Below are 19,773 nucleotides of genomic sequence, written 5' to 3'. Positions count from 1 at the left end.
TCTGGTGCAGGATGTTAATCACACTCAGCCCTCCGGTCTTCACGCACACTGACGGGTGAAGATGGTGAGGAAGAGTGGAGGCTGGTACCTCTTCCTCACAGTGCACCAGTCAGCCCTCTGAAGTTAAAGCGGGGCTGCAGAGAGATAATGAATACAATCGGAGTCCTTTCTGCCCAGATTGTTCGGCAAAAGGTCTCAGAAAAGTGGAGCCGAGTGGTTTCAGGCGACAGACAGTTTCCTTGGTCGAGTTTCAGCAGCAAGCAGTCAGTCAGCCGGCTGCGGTCCGGATCAGGGATCACATCAGTCACCTGACATCCAACCAGCTGGGACAGATGTTACCAGTCAGTCCGGTCCACTGAGGAAGGTCTGAGACCAAACACGATGCTGTTACAGTACAAAGTGTACGTACATCTGGACTGTGAGTGGCAGAACCTGCAGCAGTTCTGTCTTCCTGTATTTAACAGCGTTCCTCCTCAGCTCTGATCCACCAGGAGCTGCCGGGCTGCTCTTTGACACAACAAACCAAAGAAAAAGGACTGAAATGATCCCAGTGGGAGGTATGTGGGAAGAAATGGAGCATAATTAAGAACAGAAGGAGGGAAACTGTTATGGGACACAGAACCGTTATAGAACATATTATGAATAATGAAAAAAATGTAAAAATAAATTGCAGAAGAAATGTGTGCAAACATTCTTCAGTCAGATGCCACGTTCTGTTTTTTTCTCAGACAGCTCCTCCAATCATGCAAAGCGTGAAATAGACACGCCCTACACCAAAACGTGAGATAGCGACGCTTTGCGATGTCTCGGCTTGATAGTTACACATTTTTCTGTAGTGTCACGCGCGTGTCTATTACACGCTTTGGCCTAGAGCGATTTTAAGAAAATAAAACCTACTGCATGAGTTCAACCATGTGACAAACGAAACATGAGCAAAAACGTGGTTGACGTTAGTGTAATAAAATGGTTGTGGTTAGGAGAAAATAAACAATTAAAGAAGAAATCTGACACCTCCAAGATTCGAACCTCATCGTCCCGTCTGGCAGTCTGTGATTAATGGCACCATGACACCCTCCCACCTCCTAATGTTACAAATAAATGTCCTTTACACTTGTTCTCAAGACCTCTGTTGCGGCACCACGGTCACATGACCCTTCACCACGTGACATTTACGTGTGTGTAAGGTGTAATAGGCACGCAAAACGTGTAACTCTCACGCCTAGACATCACCAAGCGTAGCTATCTCACGCTTTTCTGGAGTCAACGAGTGCTTCTATTTCACGCTTTGCCGTGATACCGGGTGGTAACATGCAGCGTCTGACCTTTCTGTTACCAAACATAATATTAAGCCGGCCTTTGAACTCGTGAACTTTGTCACCGTTATGAATCCTCCAGTTCCGATTTTGTCCGTCGCCATCTTTGCTAGTTCAGAGCGGTTTGGAGCAGGAAGTCACCATATTTGGAGGAGCTGGGGGAGGAGCCAGCGGTGGATCTGACCGATCTGATCGGAAACCTGACGATACTACGTCCCGCCCACCGATAGCCGTAACCTGACTGCACCACAGGCCTGTCAATCAAACAGACACGCCCCCAAAAACAGGTCTTCTTGAATCTTCTTTTCTAATGAATGAGGGATTATTTTCAGATGGACCTCCAGAAAACTAATAAGAAGGAGTGACTTTAGCTAACAACACCGAGATAACTGATGGACACATTTTATTCACTTTGGATTTGATGAGAGAAGTTGAATGGGAGTCTATGGAGCCGGAGGCTTTTTGGAGCCGACCTCTAGTGGCACTCGCTGGTATTACAGCTTAATGCACTTTCACATCGGTTCACTTTTATATACAGTCTGTGGGACGGACACACAATGGAGTTCCCCAAAGAGACATTTCACAAGATTTAAGTACAGGTCTGCATTGTCCTATTCGTGGGTCAGAGCCTCGAGGCTGCTGGGCCCGTGCTGGGCCCCTGGTGGCCCCTGTTGGCCCCTGTTGGCCCATATTGGCCCTGGTGGCCCGTTCCTTTCAGTCTCTGTGTTTTGTGTATATTTTTTCGATGCTGGGATAAAAATTGCGTCATGTTTGTCAGGGGTTGGGACACAAAGCAAAACAGCTCAGGAATCATCCTTTACTGGCAGAATATTTTAAAACTGAATATTGAAACAGGCCCTCTGGAGTTTTGGTAGTGTTGATGCTGTGGTTTACTGAGGATGTTTGTAGTATGAAATATTGGATGACACAAAATACACCTGTAATTTTGATATTTTCAGAATCTCATCAGTGATAGAGTGAATATGTCGTTTTAGGGGAGACGTTCAGGAGTCATTAACACCACATTGATTTATCCTCTGTGGAGGATGGCTGTGCTCAGAAAATGGATCACATTTGCTCAAGAGCAGTTTACAGAAACATGATGGAGACTTCAAACATGATCTGACTCGATCTGATTGGAGGCCTGGCGATACTACGTCCCGCCCACCGATAGCCTTAACCTGACTGCACCACAGGCCTGTCAATCAAAACAGACACGGCCCCAAACATATGCTTTTTGAATCTTCTTTTCTAATGAATGAGGGATTATTTTCAGATGGACCTCCAGAAAACTAATAAGAAGGAGTGACTTTAGCTAACAACACCGAGAGAACTGATGGACACATTTGATGTGTAAAATGGGAGTCTATGGAGCCGGAGGCTTTTTGGAGCCGACCTCTAGTGGCAATTGGTGGTATTGCAGCTTTAAAGCACTTCTTCCTCATTTTTTTCAGACTGTTATATTCAGTCTATGGAAGAGACAGAAAACAACTGAGCCAAATAAGAGACCACAAAATTCTGACACAACTCAATCGACTTTTTAATAATTATTAACAAGTATAGGTATGGATTTACACTCTGTTCATAACTTTGTTTTTGTTTGCTTTATGTTTTGTACATATTCTGTGCGTGCAAGGCAAAGATAAACAAGAAAATAAACTCTCGCCCAGGATGAGACGGACACACCGTTCCTTCTCCACCTCCACCCTGAGAGTCTGATCATCTGAACACTTCCTCACACCTTATCCAGTCATATATGTTTTTTTTTTAATTCGAATCTTCTCTGGTCCTCTGGTGAAACTAGTGGAGCGAATGAGCGTGGATTGATTTGAACGTCTTATTATAATGTGATCCCACGGAAATATGCAGAAACATGCAGCGCTTTAGTGTCCCAAGTATTCAGCTGAAGAATTTAACAGGCTTCACGTGAAAACAAGTTAAAAATAAATACAAAAAAACCTTGACAGCCTTCTCAAGACGGCATGATGGGACTATAAAAATTGTCATTTTCAAAGTATAAAAAATGTGAGAAAATAATCAGAAAATGGGGCAGATTGCTGGAATTTTAAGGAGAAGCATCTCCTCGCTGTTGTAAGAAAAATTAGGAGGTATCATAAAAAAAAAAAAAATCTGCTAACATCAAGTTAAGGCAAAAACCTTAAAGATCCCCTCCAGACATGTTTTAAGATGTATATAAAATACTCCACTTTCAATACTAATTTGTGTCTGATATGGTTTTTCTACTTTTATCTTGTAAAATTCCTTAAAATTACATCTATGTAATCTCCCTCATTAAAAATTTCAGACTCTATAAAATTTAAATATATTTCATTTTGAAAGATGAACTGCTGGAACACAAGAGGTCTCAGACTTCAGCGTTTGTGCACCGGAGGCGCCACATTTCCTCATCACATAAGCTGAAACGGACCGGGATCAACTTTCAAACTATTTGTGATGTCACAAATTGTGCTCGAAAACCCCGCCCCTTTAAAATTGTACTAAACTTTCCCCCTTTCAGCAGGTGGAGCTGACAACGTTCAGCTGGAGGGACATCAAGCGTGGAGGGGGACTTTAAGCTTTAGTCGCCGGGTGAATTTTGACTGAACGGTCTGCTGCCCTCCTGATTGGATGATTTCACAGCTGGAAAAAACAACCGGCCAATCAAAGCCACTGTGAGCAGCGCTTCAGTTTGAATGCTCCTCCAAACAGATGTGGAGACAAATGAGAGATAAACTGTTGCAGGCGGACAGACAGACTTTAAACTGCACTGGGGTTCGTTTCTTTTTGTTGTATTCTCACAGTTCGGTTTGGAATTTATTATTTGACCTTTTTAGTTCACGAGGAAACGAGATTCAAAACATATTTCTCTTCCGTTCCCTTAGTTGAGGATAAAGATAAAAGTTCACAGTAACATTGCACAATGACAAGGAGTTACCACGGAGCACCATGAGGTCCTGCAGACATTATAATATATATGTTGTTTGTTGTCTTGTTATCTGATTGTTGACCAGTTTCTAACCCGTAACGACGTCTCACCTGAACTCCAAACATCGTCATCGGACGTTAGAGGAGCGAGATGAGGGAATGACTTCCTGTGCTATAAAAATAATCAAATCTGGTGAAGAATCATCCTTCATCTGAAAAAAAAAGTCATAAAAAAATAACTACGTGATGATATGGCATCAGATCCATATTACGTAATAACTTTATGTTATTTCAATAAGCATGGCACTTCTGTTTGCTGATACTCGTTCATCTCACTGATGTTTATTGAAAAAGCAGATTAAGTTACTGCGAGTTGTGCGATCTTAAACTGCAGGACCTCAGCGGAATAAATAAGCAGTGAAATGAATCAGCCATTTCAAAACAGATGAGTTTGATTGACATGAAGCAACCTTAATAATATTTGCAGACGCAGCATCTGTCTGAGTGGATGAGTGTCACAGTGACTGAAAAATAATCCTCCCTCTCAGTCAGGTAACGAAGGCCGGCGCGTTTCATTACGATTTTAAATGAGCCCAAAAAAATCCTGAATGTCTAAACGACCTTCGTCACAGTAAGTTATATAACTGTTTGTAAAATCTCCTTAAAGACACGTTGAAGAGAGAAAAACCTCTTCGATGTGACGCGTTGTAACGAGAGCCGAACTTCTGTGGAGCGGAAAACAACAAAGGTGATGCTCGTGTCGGTTTACTGACCGAGTCGTGTCCCATCTCACACCGAGTCCTAAACTCCACCTAAACTCCACCTAAACCAGACCGCGTGTCAAAATGCATTTGAGAGACTGTTGCATATTCCAGGATGCAAAAAACGCAAGAAAAATCATGAATCTGGCTCGTTGTGACATCAGTCGGAGGATGAGCTGTCGACACACACACTCACACACACACCTGCCAGGTGTGTGTGAGCCGTCTGTACGTCTGCTTCTTGAGGTAAATAACCACAGACCGCAAAATCCAAACCGGCAACACAAACACGTACTGAACTCATACCGGTAAAACAAAAGCTGATTCACCCCAAACCGTGAACGTACAGCAGCCAGCACACGCTAAAAACACGCAGCACCCATGTGTGTCGTCCTCACAGCCCTGACATGTTTCCTCTCTTCCTCTCAGACCTCATCCACCCTCCAACTTCCTGATCTCAGTGACGTCACAGACCCCGCCCTCCTGCCCTCCCCCCTCCCCCGAGGTGTGTGTGTGTGTGTGTGTGTGTGTGTGTGCTCGTGTTTCCTCCCCAGGTGAGTCCGTCTGTCACTCAGACAGGCGGGGCTCAGTTCTTTGGTCTGCTGGCTCCGTCGGCACCGTGTGCTGTTTGGCGGCCGCCCCCCCGCCCTCCTGTGTGCTGTTTCTCACGTCCTCGGCGCCGGTGCTCTTCTTCTTCACCTTTGGGATTTCTGAGGATTCAGAGGCGGCCGGGATTGTGCTGGGGGGCTTGTCTCGGGGCGGCGGAGAGACCGGATGTTTTACTAGAGTTTGGGGCGCTGCTGGGACGCTGCTGGGGCTCTTTTTCCGTGAGGGGGGGAACGCCGGAGACCTCTCCAGGGTCTGGGTTTGTGCCGGAGGCGGGTTCAGGGAGGACGGAGGTTTGTCAGGTGCTGCAGCTGGACTGAAGAATCGGGGCGCTGCTTCTTCTCGAGGAGCCTGAGCTGTAGAGGACGGAGACCGTGAGCCCGGAGCGTCTTCCTTTCCTGGCGGGGGACGCTTGGTTTCAGCTCCTCTGTCGGCCTGCAGCTCCTCCTTCTTTCCATCCGTATGTTTCCCTGTGTTGGTGGCCGGAGGGACGACGGACAGACGGACGGATCAATAAATGAGTTTCAGTCATGACTGAGAAAAAAACAAACAGGCAAATTAGAAGCTGAACTGTCTCACACCTCTTTGTGCTTCCTCTCCAGTCGATGGATCTTCAGTGCAGGAGGGCAGGTCCCCTCTGTTGCCCCGGAAACGGATGGGTGACCTCTGCAACACAGCTTTCAGCTCTGAGGAAGATGGAGTGAAGAGGAGCGTGAGACTCATGCAGCAAATGACACGCTTCACTCAGTACACTAACAAACAGCACTCTTACTAGTGTAATGCAGGAATTTTGACAGAGTAGCTTGAATTATTTTACCCAGAAATCAACGTGTTATTGTGTCCTCTGAGTTCATCTTCAGTTATCACCAAGAAACTCCAACCAAATATGAACAAACTCAAAGCTGCATTAATCCGACCTTTAATAACTGTTATTTCTGTGAAATCTGAGAGCGTGAAGTTACGACTTCGCTGACTCGACGGCTGCTTTTACTGCGACCAGCTGCTTTTTTTGTTTTTAGATGCCGCCATCGAACTCTTCCTCACCTTGTGTCATGGCCAGAGCGTCTTCATGGACGGACACGGCTCGGCGTTGTGGGAGGGGCTTCAAGTGTTGGCGTGTCTTCGGAAGACTCTCTGAAAGTATGCAAATGCAGACACACACACACACACACACACACACACACACACACACACACACACACACACACACACACACACACACACAAACACACACATACACACACAAACACACGCACACAAACACACACACACACACACACACACAAACACACGCACACAAACACACACACACACATACAAACACAAACACACACACACACACACATACACACAAACACACACACACATGCGGAGAGCTTTAAGGAAACTTTCTTTAATTTTAAACTTGAATTTGACATTTTTAAATGTAAAAGGTGGAATATTATAAATCGAACAGTGAAACTGATCACCAGATGATCTGAAACCTTTCTTGATGCTTTCTTTTTTGTTTGTTTGTTTTGAAATTGATTTATTCCGTTGTGTTTTATTTACTATGTATTTCGTATGTAGGTACGTTAATGTGTTTCTGTATTTTCATTGTCTTATTCAACTGTATTTATAATAATAATTATAATAAGACATGTTATTTTTGTACAGCACTTTTCTAAACTTGAGTTACAAAGAGCTTCAAAGAAAACAAGACATTAAAACAAAACGACCTGTGAATTCAAACGAGCCTTACAACACAAAAATCGAATAAAAAAACATTAAACAAATTAAAACAGCTTACAAAATAAATTAAAGCAGATCACTAAAATCAGCAAAGGCTTTCCGTTAAAGTATGTTTTTAAGAAGAGATTTTTCTCAGGCAGCTTGTTCCAAAACTTTATGGTCTGTATCCGCACACGGCTCATTTTTATGCAGACATAGCTGTCGTTTGTCTGTTCGCTCCACGTTGGATGTACGACGTCATCGTCATCACTTTCTGAGAACGCCAATAAAAATATGAATTCATAAGTTTCTCTGTCAGTGAATCTATCTGGGATGTAAACGGAAGTGAATGAACAGGAAATAAAAACACAAACAGGGAGGGAACACTCAAACCATGAGTGACATGGTTTTTTTTTTTTAAGCTCATATAACATTATCAGTAAATATAAACGCACATTTAAAACTGTTGAGGAAAGGTTGGGTGAGCCCGTCAGACGTACCCTCGGTCACTGATTGTGCTTTCTCTGTGCGGTCCTGCGTGCTGGGAACCCTCCACGGAGACGTGGCTGAAGGAAGCAGCTCTTTCCTGGGGGACAGCGTGGCCGTCGCTCCCCGGTGGACATCCTGACCGCCGTTCTGGGTGAGAAGGTCAGAAGACGCTCAGCGGACTCAGACACAAACAAGGAGAACTGCGTTTTCAGGACTGATATCAGAATATGGAGGCAGACAGAGTTCATGTCCAATAAAGTCTAATATGTTGTCCTCCCATATTTATACAAATATCAACAACTGCTGGGAAATGGACACTGTGTGGATGTGTTTTTTATTTCATCATTTCATGTCAAAAAGTTGAAGGAGAAGCTGATTAAATGTTAATGTTAAACTGATTGTAATGAATGTTGTCGCCATGACAACAGACGATGCTTCAAATATGGATGGACGGAAAGAAGCTACAGATTCTTAAAATGCGGAAGCTTCACGCACACGTTCCACCCGACACACAGAAGATCTGCACAATCAGCACAGCTCCAAGGTGGACCAACACTGAGTGGCTGAGCGGTGTTGTTGTCATGGTGACGTGGTTAACATCCCCAGAGACCAGGGAGTAAACAGCAATCCTTCTGGTCTGGAAGAACTCTGGACGAGTGATACGGACGGACACTTCCTGCCAACAGTCCAGCGTCTGGACACTGTAACGTGTCACCATCTGTTGTACACCTTCATGGCCAACCCCTCCCCCCCTCCCTCCACCCGGCCAAACCCAGGACAGGCTGCGGTACTGTTGTTTCCATGTGGTGCAACAGAAGGCTGAACTCTGTGTATCAGACCATCAAATATCACATCAAGCATCATCAGGAGCAGCTTAATCTTCAATTCATTTCACCTTTTAATCTGTGTGAAAGGTGTTTTAATATTTGCATTTTCTTTTATATATAAAGTGATGTCCACAAATAATTCTAAAATTAGAAGTCCTGTCACATGTAGAAAAGATTGGTATATTTGATTTTGGGAGTCTCTGAATAAAATCATTAAACAAAATATATCAGTGGGTAATTCATAAATTTCCTTCTTTCTTCCTGTTTTTTTTTTAACATTACATTGTTATATGTTTTTATAACTTTCACACGGCTCACATGTCGGTTCTCTTCAAACTAACTTTTGGGGTAAATGTAAAAATATGATATGAATATATAATAAATATTTAACCAGTGTGTGTGTGTGTGTGTAGCCGGCTCATTATGGGATGAGCGCTGTGTTACCTGCACCGTGGGGTCATGTGTGTGTCCTCTGATCTGGAGTCGGTCCGTGGAACTGCTGGAAGGAGGAGCAGAGGAGGGACGCGCTCCTCCTGCAACGTCGGGGGTGGGGAGGGGAGGTTTGGCTGCGACGGCCGGTTTGGGTGGCAGCGTGCCGGCGGGCCGCTCAGGGATGGCGGGCTTCGGGTAAAGGTCCGGTCGGATGGGGTCCAGCGCTCTCATGGGATGCCTGGGGTCAGCTGGAAACACGGTGAGACAGACTGTGAGTCACAAGGACACTCTGGACGACTTCAGAAATGAATCCCTGATCTCGGCCATCAGATACCAGGAAACATTAGAATAAGACACCGGCGGTACCTGATGAAGTGGACATGGTTCTGGGCTTCATGTATGTGGGAGGCGGTTCAGGTTTTTCCAGGATAGCACCTAAAGGACGGAGACAGCAGACAGGAGAACATTTCATCCAAACTTTAAGCGTGAACCCGAGAGGCTCCTGAACAAACGCTGCTGACGACGAAAGAAGGAGGAAAGACGACACTGAAGGAGTTTCATCTTGAAGCATTCAGCGAGCTTCAGTTTCAGGAAGCTCCAGCAGAAGTTGGAAATGTGTCAGGAGCCTGAAGGACTTCTTTAAACAGCGTGTTGAGTTGTCATGAAACATTAACAGACAGTTGGAACACGTTCACACTCAGAACAGTCTGAACAGGAGAAGATCACATGACTTCCACCAATAACACTTCATGAAACGACGGCTCATCGTGGTTTAGAAGAAACATGTTGGCTAAATAATCATTCACAAAACAAATGGATCATCAAGGTCATTATATTTATTCTGAAACAAATACAACTGTGAGTTTTTAACTTGATTTTGCCGTGTCAGTTACGGACAATCGTACATTTTTATTTTGTTTAATTAGAAGACAAAAAAAGACCATTGTAGAGCTACTGAACCTGCTTACCTTCAGAATTGGCCTTTCTCAGCTCCTCGTCTTTATTCTACAACAGAAACATGAGCCACAATTAAACGACCACGACATTTAACCAACAACACAAACTATTCACCACCTGACGAAGCATTTATACTCAGAAGGAGGAGCCACGAACAAAAGACTGCATTATACGTAGTCTGAGAATATGAATGAATTCTGCATTTAGACTGAACTCAGGGTAAATAATACACAAACATCAGGAACAGGACAGAGAACTGATTAAAGGACAATTTCTGATAACATTTACACACCGAGCTCATGAGCTCTGGATGTCAGCTGATCTGACAGGTTGGAAACAAACCAGATCGTCTAAAGATCTTTACTGGAGGTAAAACTCAAAGTGAGTAATGATACACAGGAGACGTGTGAAGGTGAAGTCATCAGAGTAGAAGCAGGAGGTTGAGTCTGGAAACTGGGACGGAGTGATTTCACCTCTACTGGCTCCTCAGAGTTATTTTGGTTGTTTCCAACTTGTATGATTGTCATAACTTCTCTTTATTGATGTCACTTTGTTCCCAACATTCAACTTTCATCAGAACATTTGTGTGTTAAAGGGATGTTTTCATCAAACCATCTGATTACAACCAACAAGGTCTAAACTATTAAAGGTACATAGCGTGACACACGTGGAATATCTTTCCTGAGTAGACAGGTCACAGATGAGGCTCGGATCGAAGATGGATTCAGAAGACTTCTTTAATGGACATGCAGCATGGTGAGAAGTTCTCCAACTTCTTGAGAGAACGTAAAGTCTTTATACACTCCCGTTACATCATAGTGGGGTGGGATGTACTTTTCACAATCAGTCACGCCCCTATCTTAGGTACAATGGTTGCACCCCGGGTGTCAGCTGACTAGACATAGGTCCATACCTGGATGTCAGCTGACTAGACATAGGTCCATACATGGATGTCAGCTGACTAGACATATGTCCATACCTGGATGTCAGCTGACTAGACATAGGTCCATACATGGATGTCAGCTGACTAGACATAGGTCCATACATGGATGTCAGCTGACTAGACATAGGTCCATACCTGGATGTCAGCTGACTAGACATAGGTCCATACCTGGATGTCAGCTGACTAGACATAGGTCCATACCTGGATGTCAGCTGACTAGACATAGGTCCATACATGGATGTCAGCTGACTAGACATAGGTCCATACATGGATGTCAGCTGACTAGACATATGTCCATACATGGATGTCAGCTGACTAGACATAGGTCCATACATGGATGTCAGCTGACTAGACATATGTCCATACCTGGATGTCAGCTGACTAGACATAGGTCCATACATGGATGTCAGCTGACTAGACATAGGTCCATACATGGATGTCAGCTGACTAGACATATGTCCATACCTGGATGTCAGCTGACTAGACATAGGTCCATACCTGGATGTCAGCTGACTAGACATAGGTCCATACATGGATGTCAGCTGACTAGACATATGTCCATACCTGGATGTCAGCTGACTAGACATAGGTCCATACATGGATGTCAGCTGACTAGACATAGGTCCATACATGGATGTCAGCTGACTAGACATATGTCCATACCTGGATGTCAGCTGACTAGACATAGGTCCATACCTGGATGTCAGCTGACTAGACATAGGTCCATACATGGGTGTCAGCTGACTAGACATAGGTCCATACATGGATGTCAGCTGACTAGACATAGGTCCATACATGGATGTCAGCTGACTAGACATAGGTCCATACATGGATGTCAGCTGACTAGACAGATCAAACAGAGTTCCTCTGTGAACAGCAGTATAGTGTTTACATTGTCAGTTTCGCAATCACGCGTATAATGTCGTAACAGAGTGGAAATATATACGAATACGTTTTGCTGAGACTGCTCATAAGCTCCGATAATATTAGGTATAATGTTATCAATCCTAACATGTATATACAGGAGATATGAACTGTCTCCCCCCCCCCCCCACACACACACACGTCCATCCTACCTGGCTCATCTTGGTGTCGGCAGGTGGAGTTTTGGCCACGCCCATTCTGTGCAGCATCACCTGAAGCCTCTGTTCAAAACTACATGTGCTGTCAGAAGCATGTTTCTGGAAGACAGAGCATGAAAGTTTAGAGCGGTAACACACACCCCTCCCCCCCAGACACACACACACACACACACACACACACACACACACACACACACACACACACACACACACACACACACACACACACACACACACACACACACACACACACACACACCTTTCAGAGCCTTCAGTGTGGACAGTATCTGTGTTTCTGCACTTTTACACCAAATAATTACAATATTTAACATTAATTATGTTCTAAAATATAGTTTTAAAATATTTCTGTGTTTTGACGACCTTCAGACTGTTCACCTCACCCCTGTGGGGCTGGTTGATTTAATTATAACTATTAAACTTAAAATAAAGTAAAAGAGAAAAAGAAAGAAAGTAAATCTCAGTTTTTTTTGTTAAACATTTTCTGCTATGTAATTGTGAATTTGACTCTGTTCATGTGCACTTTGCCCACTGAAGGCAGAACGACCCAACATGCTCCGGCTGCACTGCATCTGGACCTGCTCTGAGGTTCAAGTTCACCTCAACCTTGCCACCGACACTGCTTGGCACCGGTGCATCTTTAAAAGCGTCGTTCCCTCCATCTCGGGGCAGCTGGGTTCATCTTGATTACCTGGATTACTGCTGCGTCTGAGCTGCATCCCGCAAATATGTTATAAAGGGTTTTTATCAAATATAAACAAAGAATATTTGCTTACTAAAAATCAGCAGAAAACTTAGAATCTCGCCAAGTTCAGTCAGACTGAATTCTGCATTCATTTCCAGAAACAGATGTATTTTCTAGTGGAAGTGGGGAGCCGGAGATGGACTGCAGACTGAGAGGAGCTCCAATCAGTCAGAATAACACTCCTCAATCTCCTTTAAGTCTGTGTCGGACAGCCCGCATGCAGATGTTTCACATTAAATGCTCATGTGCAGGAAGATTTGAATCTTATTGACGGTATGTTAACGTTGATTGAAAAATCAGCTACGTAGTCAGTAACAACAGTATGTGTTATTAAAGGGAGTTGAGAGCAGCAGAGTGAGAGTCTTGCATCATGTGCACTGACGGTGTGCGTGTGCACGTTATGTTGGATTTACCGTGACGACGGGTAAATATGGAGGACGTGTTTATGGTGCGCATTAAAAACAAACAAAGCATCGACGAGAGAATAAAAGAGGAGCAGGTTAGAGAACCGGGAGAGAAAAATATAGGAATAAAACAGGGAAATTAGGATCTCGGGCAGAAGAAGAATTCCCCGTCTGAGCTGATTATCTGTTGGTGTTTCATTCCTGTGTGTCAGACTGACCTTACTGGGGGTGTTATCCTTGTCTTCAGGCTCTAATCCCGTCAGCAGGATGAGACTCTGGCTCTTTCCCTCCCTCAGTGACCTCTTGGTCACCTTCAGTCTCCTCTCTCCGTACGGAGTCCCTCCCAGCTGCACCTCCTGCTCCGTCAGAGGGGAGGTGACCACGGGACTGGGGGTGCGACCGGGCGAGACAGGCCCCGCCTCTTCTTTCGGGTGGGAGAGCGCGGCGGTGGCGAGGTCGGGGACTGTGGTGGCGGTGGGATAAGAGGGAGCTGTCTCACTGGGGGGCGTCGTCGTGGTTAATGTCTTGGCAGGCGCCATCTTTCCCCTCACGTCGCCTACAAGGTGGCGGCTGGCGGCGACGGTTCCTTCTGTGGTGGCGGCATCATTAGAAACGTTAACATCCTCCACTGACCTGCCCCCTCTCTCCTTCTCTCTCTCTTTGTCCCTCTCCCTTTCTTTGGCCTCACGGAGGGGTCGGATGAGGTCTGCGATGGAGGTCCTTTTGACCTTCACCCCCTCTCCACCTCCCTCTCCCCCGCCGGCCTTGGTGGCTCGGCTGGCTCGAGCCCTCTTGAAGGCGAAGAAGTCACCAAACTTTTTCTTGATATTTTTGGTGGGAAGTGTGGTGGTGGTGACAGAAGAGGAGGTGGGGGGGGTGTCGGATGTAGAGAGGGGAGGGGCATCAGTAGATGTGAGGGATGTGTCGGGTGATGCAATAGAAGGAGGAGTGACAGTGGAGGTGATGGAGGAGGTGACAATGTCAGACGAGGAGGAAAAAGGGGTTGAGGCTGTGGGGGTGGAGCTCGACTCTGAGGGAGTGGCTTGGGCAGGGTTTGACTCCTCCCACCGGCCTTTTCTGCAGCAGGGAGACAGCAGAAAGAGCAACAGACAAGAAGAGACACTCAGTACTAAAACTACTGGTACAGGAACCCAAGACACATGCTCAGCTCAAAGACACACATGCAGACAGCACTCAGAGCAAAAACATCTCTCGGCCATCACGCGCTCCACCGGAGGCGTGGTGATGTCATCAGTCCGTCAGCCTGCTCAGAGCAGGAGGACGGACTACAGGCAAGATTACCAACTGGTTTTGGTATTTATCTGTTATGTAGTGACCACAGACTGTATGTAAAAGTCTTCATAGCTTCTGGCTCTGAAAAAACTGATGCTTTATTTGAACCACTGCACTGGTTGGAGGACGAACTGGTGTGCCGGTCTGTGGACATCCGGCCGGCTCTACATATAAATGTAAGATGGACACTAAAATGTGTGTCTGACAATCGCGGCTCCACAAACATCCTACATGTGTATTCTCTTTGTGAATCAGGTCAGGCAAAGCAGGTGAGGTGGACCTGCTGACCCTGAGAGATGTGACCTCGTGCTGCAGACGGGAGGCATGTTTGCTTTGAAAAGGGGGGAAGGAGGGGTGTGTGTCGCCGTGTCTGGATTCTGTTTGCAGCAGCAGCGACGGGAGATACTTCAGTTTCATCAGCATGTTTTTTTATAACGACACTGTGTGCTAGAGAAAGACTGGAGGTGTTGGATCGACAGATGCTTCTTTTAAAGCTTTTTTTTATTGGGCTGAGCACCGACAGGCCCCGCAGGCAGCACATCAAACCCGACAATCAACTCACTCACTGAATTAAGATGAATTAGCGACAGCTGATATCGACTGCGACAGTTTGTGTCGGCTAAAATGAGGAGCTGACATCATCTCTGAACAGTCACGTGACCACCTCACACTTGATGCTTGATCTCGTTTCATCCACCGATGAAGACCACGGGATTCAGTTGGAAGCTGCGGAACAAGCTGGTAAGGCTGAGGTTAGTTTGTCACCGTTGGGTGAAATGATGACACCGCGTGGACGGACACATCAGCCGTGTCGAGGTGGGCAAAATAAAAGCACTTCTAAATAAATTCTCACACAGACTGAGTCGTGATATGTTCAGTTTGTAAAATACAAGCATCTTAATTATTTTGTGCTCAGCGAACTGAGGCGGGTCGGAACAGAGTCCAGACAGGGAGTGTGTTCATGTGGTGTTACAGCGGAGGGACACGGGGTCGGTTCAACACTACGACAACATTCACCATGCAGCCTCACCGACAACACGGTGGGAGTCACACACGTTTAACTACACAACAATACACTCTTATTCAGGCAGTTATCAGCCGAGAAAAAATAGGCTTCTGACAACAGAAGCTCACTGTGCACATATTTTATATATATCTATTATATATATCTATTATATACAGTAAAAATGTGCCTGAATGAGCTGCTCTCCTCAGCACTGACTGAGGGACAAACAGTAACTTATCATCAAGGACGTTGGTGGAAATGTTTGTCACTGAGTTCAGACTCCGGTCGTATGTGAGGCAGGTTAACGTGTTCTTTGTTGTAGACGGATCATGTCACTGATGCAGCTATACAAGTGGCAGTATACCAGAAATGAAATCAAACCTGGTGCGTTCATGACGCTCCTTCAGCCAAACTCGAAGTTGTCTCCAAATGTAGGAGCCAAAAAATGTTGGAAGGAAAACATCAAAACTTTTGAGCAAAATGTTTTTCAGACTCGTCCAATTTCAACGTCCTGTTTGTTGAGTGGTGGTTTCGGGAGGAAACAAAGTCTCTTGTGAGCCGGGAGTTTGATTCGTAAAGAAGGAAAAATATTTCCTTCAGTTCTTCTTCTGCCACAGTCAATTTCCACATCTGTCAGCTTGGATGTCACTGAGGATTTCCCTCCTTCTTTCTTTGATCTGACAGTTTGTCCTTCTACCCACGAGCAGTCAGTCCTTCGAGGAGGTTTCAGGACTGACCGTCATCAGACGTGACGTTTAAGACGCAGTATGTTGGATTCAGGTCGAAACACGGTGAGACAAAATCTTCACTGATGGTGAAATTATAACAATCTGCTGTTTGGATATTAGTCAACATCACACGGTTTTATCTGAGATTTTTAGGCCATGTTTGTGTGTAAATGTATGTAAATTAACAGACAGAGGATGTTATTAAAAATGAAGACTTTCTGAATCATGATCCGGTTATTAGCCAATATGTTTACATATCTAACTCCACTTTTTCAACTGGTTCCAGATGTACTTACAGTATTTTGTTGAAATAGATGTTCCTCTATATCCCAGAGTTTTTATGGCCACCATATGCATGTATACATGTCTAAGTACACCACACACAGCCTGCTCAGATTTATATTTTAATAAAATTTGTAGGTAGCAGAAGTTTTAGTGTTTTGTTTCCACCACAGGAACTTAGAACGATCGGAGGAACTCAGTTTCTCTACTCGCATTTCCAGAAGAATCAAAATGAAACAGGGAGGTAGTTGAAACTAACAAAAAGTCCCTGCTTCCTGCTGCGTCTCAGTATAAATCTAATATTTCTTTCCCAGTATACTGCCGCCTTAAGTTGACTTTGGGTGAAAATGTTTGTGTGTGTGTGTGTGTGTGTGTGTGTGTGTGTGTGTGTGTGTGTGTGTGTGTGTGTGTGTGTGTGTGTGTGTGTGTGTGTTAGTTTGACTCACAGTGCATAGTCAGGGATGATTTTCTTGGTGAAGAACTCCTCTACTCCTTCATCCACTCGGCCCATTGCATCACTGGCCTCATTCTCGAACTTTGACACGGGCTCCTGCAATAAACACAACAACAACAACAATAAAAACATGCAGTATTCTCTCAAAATGTGAGTGACAGATGAAGTGGGGTGTTGCAGATGACTATAGTTGTAATTTGAGTGGGAAGAATTGACCAGCATGGAGGTAGTGATTTTTACAGAAAACAAATTCTATTTATTTAGAATAACTAAAAACAAAAAACAAAGCAAACAAGAGGATTCACTCATCCACTTTCTGCACTGACCAGAAATGACCTCATCATGTGACCACATCACCCTCCAAAATATCTGCAGCTTTTATTATTTTACCCAGAAATCAACGTGTTTTTGTGTCCTCTGTTTAACACTCAATAAACACTCTGATTCTTCTGTCCAGCAGCAGCAGTGGAAAAGAAACACTTTAGTGTTCAGGAACAGCTGCAGCTTCATCAGAGCTTTTAATTTGAAAATCCTTTACGTTGGTGGCTCCGCCCACTTCCTCTACGTAGCCAAGATGGCGACTGTTTATGGTGGAAAGTGTTTCTCGCTTCTTTTCTTTTTTTTTGCGTTCTGAGTGCTTCATCCTGGTACTTGTAGTGTTCTGATGTTCCTGTACTGACAGTGAGAACACACTGATGCACTCAGAGTAGAGAGTTAGTACACAAGTACAACATCTGGAACACAAGTACAACATCTGGAACACAAGAACAACATCTGGAACACAAGTACAACATCTGGAACACAGCACGAGACCTTTTAAACCTTTTCACTTCCTGTCTGCAGCCAATCAGGGAGGTTCTCTAGAATCTGTGTCATCACACCCACCTGGGTCTGATCCCGACATCAGACCCAGGTAGAATCCATCAGTCATCATCCAGTGCTTTTTGGTACTCAGCTGCACTTTTACAAGAATATTAGTTAAATTCACCAACTAAAGAGGAACAATTAAACATACATATTGCAAGTAAAAAATGACACTCAAGTAAACATTCCCCTCTCTGGAAATGACTGATAACAACACAATATCAGGAAATAATATCACTCAGAAAGAACTCTTAAAGGGGAAAATACATTGCTTGAAGGGTCACCAAGATAAACGGTTAAAACCAAATAAATCAGGCTGTTTTTGAGTCTGACTTTATTTTTGAGGAGTAATGTGAATCTGGTCCATTTAGTTTGTTTTAGTTTACAGATATCCAATTAATAATCAGCAGTCTTCATCTCATAGCAACCATGAAAAGTGTGTTTTCATCTCCTCCCCACTGGACTGCCACAACGGACTCTATTCCTTCCTTCTAATCTGAGAACCGACTTTAAGATCACCGAAACCATTAAACATGAAACACACCACACAGAGAACATTCACCAGGAAAGGAAGGTTTGTAATGTCAACAGTCAGAGAGAAGTGCTTACTTAACAGCTGAATAAGTACAGTGAACCCTGGTGACAGGTAGACTACGGGATCATTATAAACCAATTAAAAAGCACAATGTAGGCAGGCCATGTCAGGATCCATTTAAGATCATTTAAAGGCAGATAATCTGAGCACAAAGTACAAAGCACGGTTCAGAGGGGTTGTTTTGGGCGTAACATGAAATAAACCGGTGTCATTTCCCTTTAAGGAGATCAGTTCCTGGAGTTTTGAAAGTGGAATGTTGTCCCATTCTTGCCTGGTAACGGACTTCAGCTGCTCAACAGTTCAGGGTCTCCTTTGTGTTAAGTTTCCATTTCAATAATGCGCCAAATGTTTTCAATGGGTGACGGGTCTGGACTGCAGGAGGCCGGTTTGACACCCGGACTGTTGTAATACGTGCAGAATGCAACTTGATGAAAAAATGCAAGACCTTCCCTGAAAAAGACGAATGGTTTTCTGAAAATGTTTCTGAGCCCATGCAGTGACTTTCACTACATATTTGTATTTGCTTTTTCACTGCTGAGAGACTCTGCCTTTCTGGGATGCTATTTTTATACCTGATAATGTTACTGACCTGTTGCCAGGTAACCTATTATGTTCCATCAGGTCTTTTTTTCCCCTGTCCCAATTTTTTTTTTTTAAACATGTTGCTGCCATCAAATTCAAAATGAGCAATTTGTTTTTATAAAATAATGAAATTTCTCAGTTTAACATTTGATATGTTGTTTTTGATTGAATTTCTAATTAAATGTGTTTACAGGATTTGAAAATCATTGCATTGTGTTTTTATTTACATTTTACACAACTTCCCAACTTTTTATTACATGATTGTAAGTTTTCTATCCTTTTAAAAAGTCAGAGATTGCCTCAGTCAATTTAATACCCCCTATATCCATATTAATGTAAAAACAATAAAACGATGATCAAAAATGAACTCTAGAACGCAGTATGCTTTCATACTTTACTCCAACATGACTCATCACACCACACATTTCAGCTAATCAGCATTTTTCTTCATCAAGTTCAACTGTAGATAAAAAGCAGTGTTGGGTTTTGGATCGGACCGATTCAGGCTGCTGCGGGCTGAACAACAAGTGTCTCCAGTTCAGGACAGTTGTCACGGGTAAGCAGAATTCTAACTGGGTCAAGCAAAGTCTGCAGAAACCTCCTGGAGTTGCATTCTGGGTATTACAAAGCCTTCTGCAAACCATTACATGTAGTAAACGTGATTTTTCACCGTTCTGTCTACATGTTACTGCACATAGTAGGATGGCTTTATAATTATGACCTTAACTGATGCTGCAGTATTAGAACGAGTAAAACA

At 44.1% G+C, this 19,773-nt stretch overlaps 2 protein-coding genes across 2 annotated transcripts in view; both read right to left on the bottom strand.

The window, feature by feature from the left end:
- Positions 1-5,228: 5,228 nt before the first annotated feature.
- Positions 5,229-19,773, bottom strand: part of carmil2 (capping protein regulator and myosin 1 linker 2) — a 47,919-nt gene continuing 33,374 nt past the window's right edge. The window contains exons 32-41 of the mRNA XM_069719601.1: positions 16,968-17,071; positions 13,431-14,289; positions 12,040-12,144; positions 10,032-10,068; positions 9,430-9,498; positions 9,076-9,311; positions 7,816-7,951; positions 6,650-6,739; positions 6,187-6,291; positions 5,229-6,075 (exon numbers count right to left, since the gene is read on the bottom strand). Of these exons, the coding sequence (XP_069575702.1) occupies positions 5,567-6,075; positions 6,187-6,291; positions 6,650-6,739; positions 7,816-7,951; positions 9,076-9,311; positions 9,430-9,498; positions 10,032-10,068; positions 12,040-12,144; positions 13,431-14,289; positions 16,968-17,071 (2,250 nt within the window). The 3' untranslated portion in view covers positions 5,229-5,566. The remainder of the gene's footprint in view (positions 6,076-6,186; positions 6,292-6,649; positions 6,740-7,815; positions 7,952-9,075; positions 9,312-9,429; positions 9,499-10,031; positions 10,069-12,039; positions 12,145-13,430; positions 14,290-16,967; positions 17,072-19,773) is intronic.
- Positions 10,083-11,993, bottom strand: LOC138633402 (uncharacterized). The gene has a single exon (XM_069719616.1). It carries the CDS (start codon positions 11,791-11,793, stop codon positions 10,876-10,878), a length of 918 nt encoding a protein of 305 aa, XP_069575717.1. The 5' UTR covers positions 11,794-11,993; the 3' UTR covers positions 10,083-10,875.

The sequence above is a fragment of the Brachyistius frenatus genome, unplaced genomic scaffold (assembly GCF_029030835.1).
Source record: "Brachyistius frenatus isolate BFR_SWC_R1_liver_20210118 unplaced genomic scaffold, ASM2903083v1 Contig_219, whole genome shotgun sequence".
Lineage (NCBI taxonomy): Eukaryota > Metazoa > Chordata > Actinopteri > Embiotocidae > Brachyistius > Brachyistius frenatus.
This window is presented reverse-complemented; position numbering and strand designations above follow the sequence as displayed.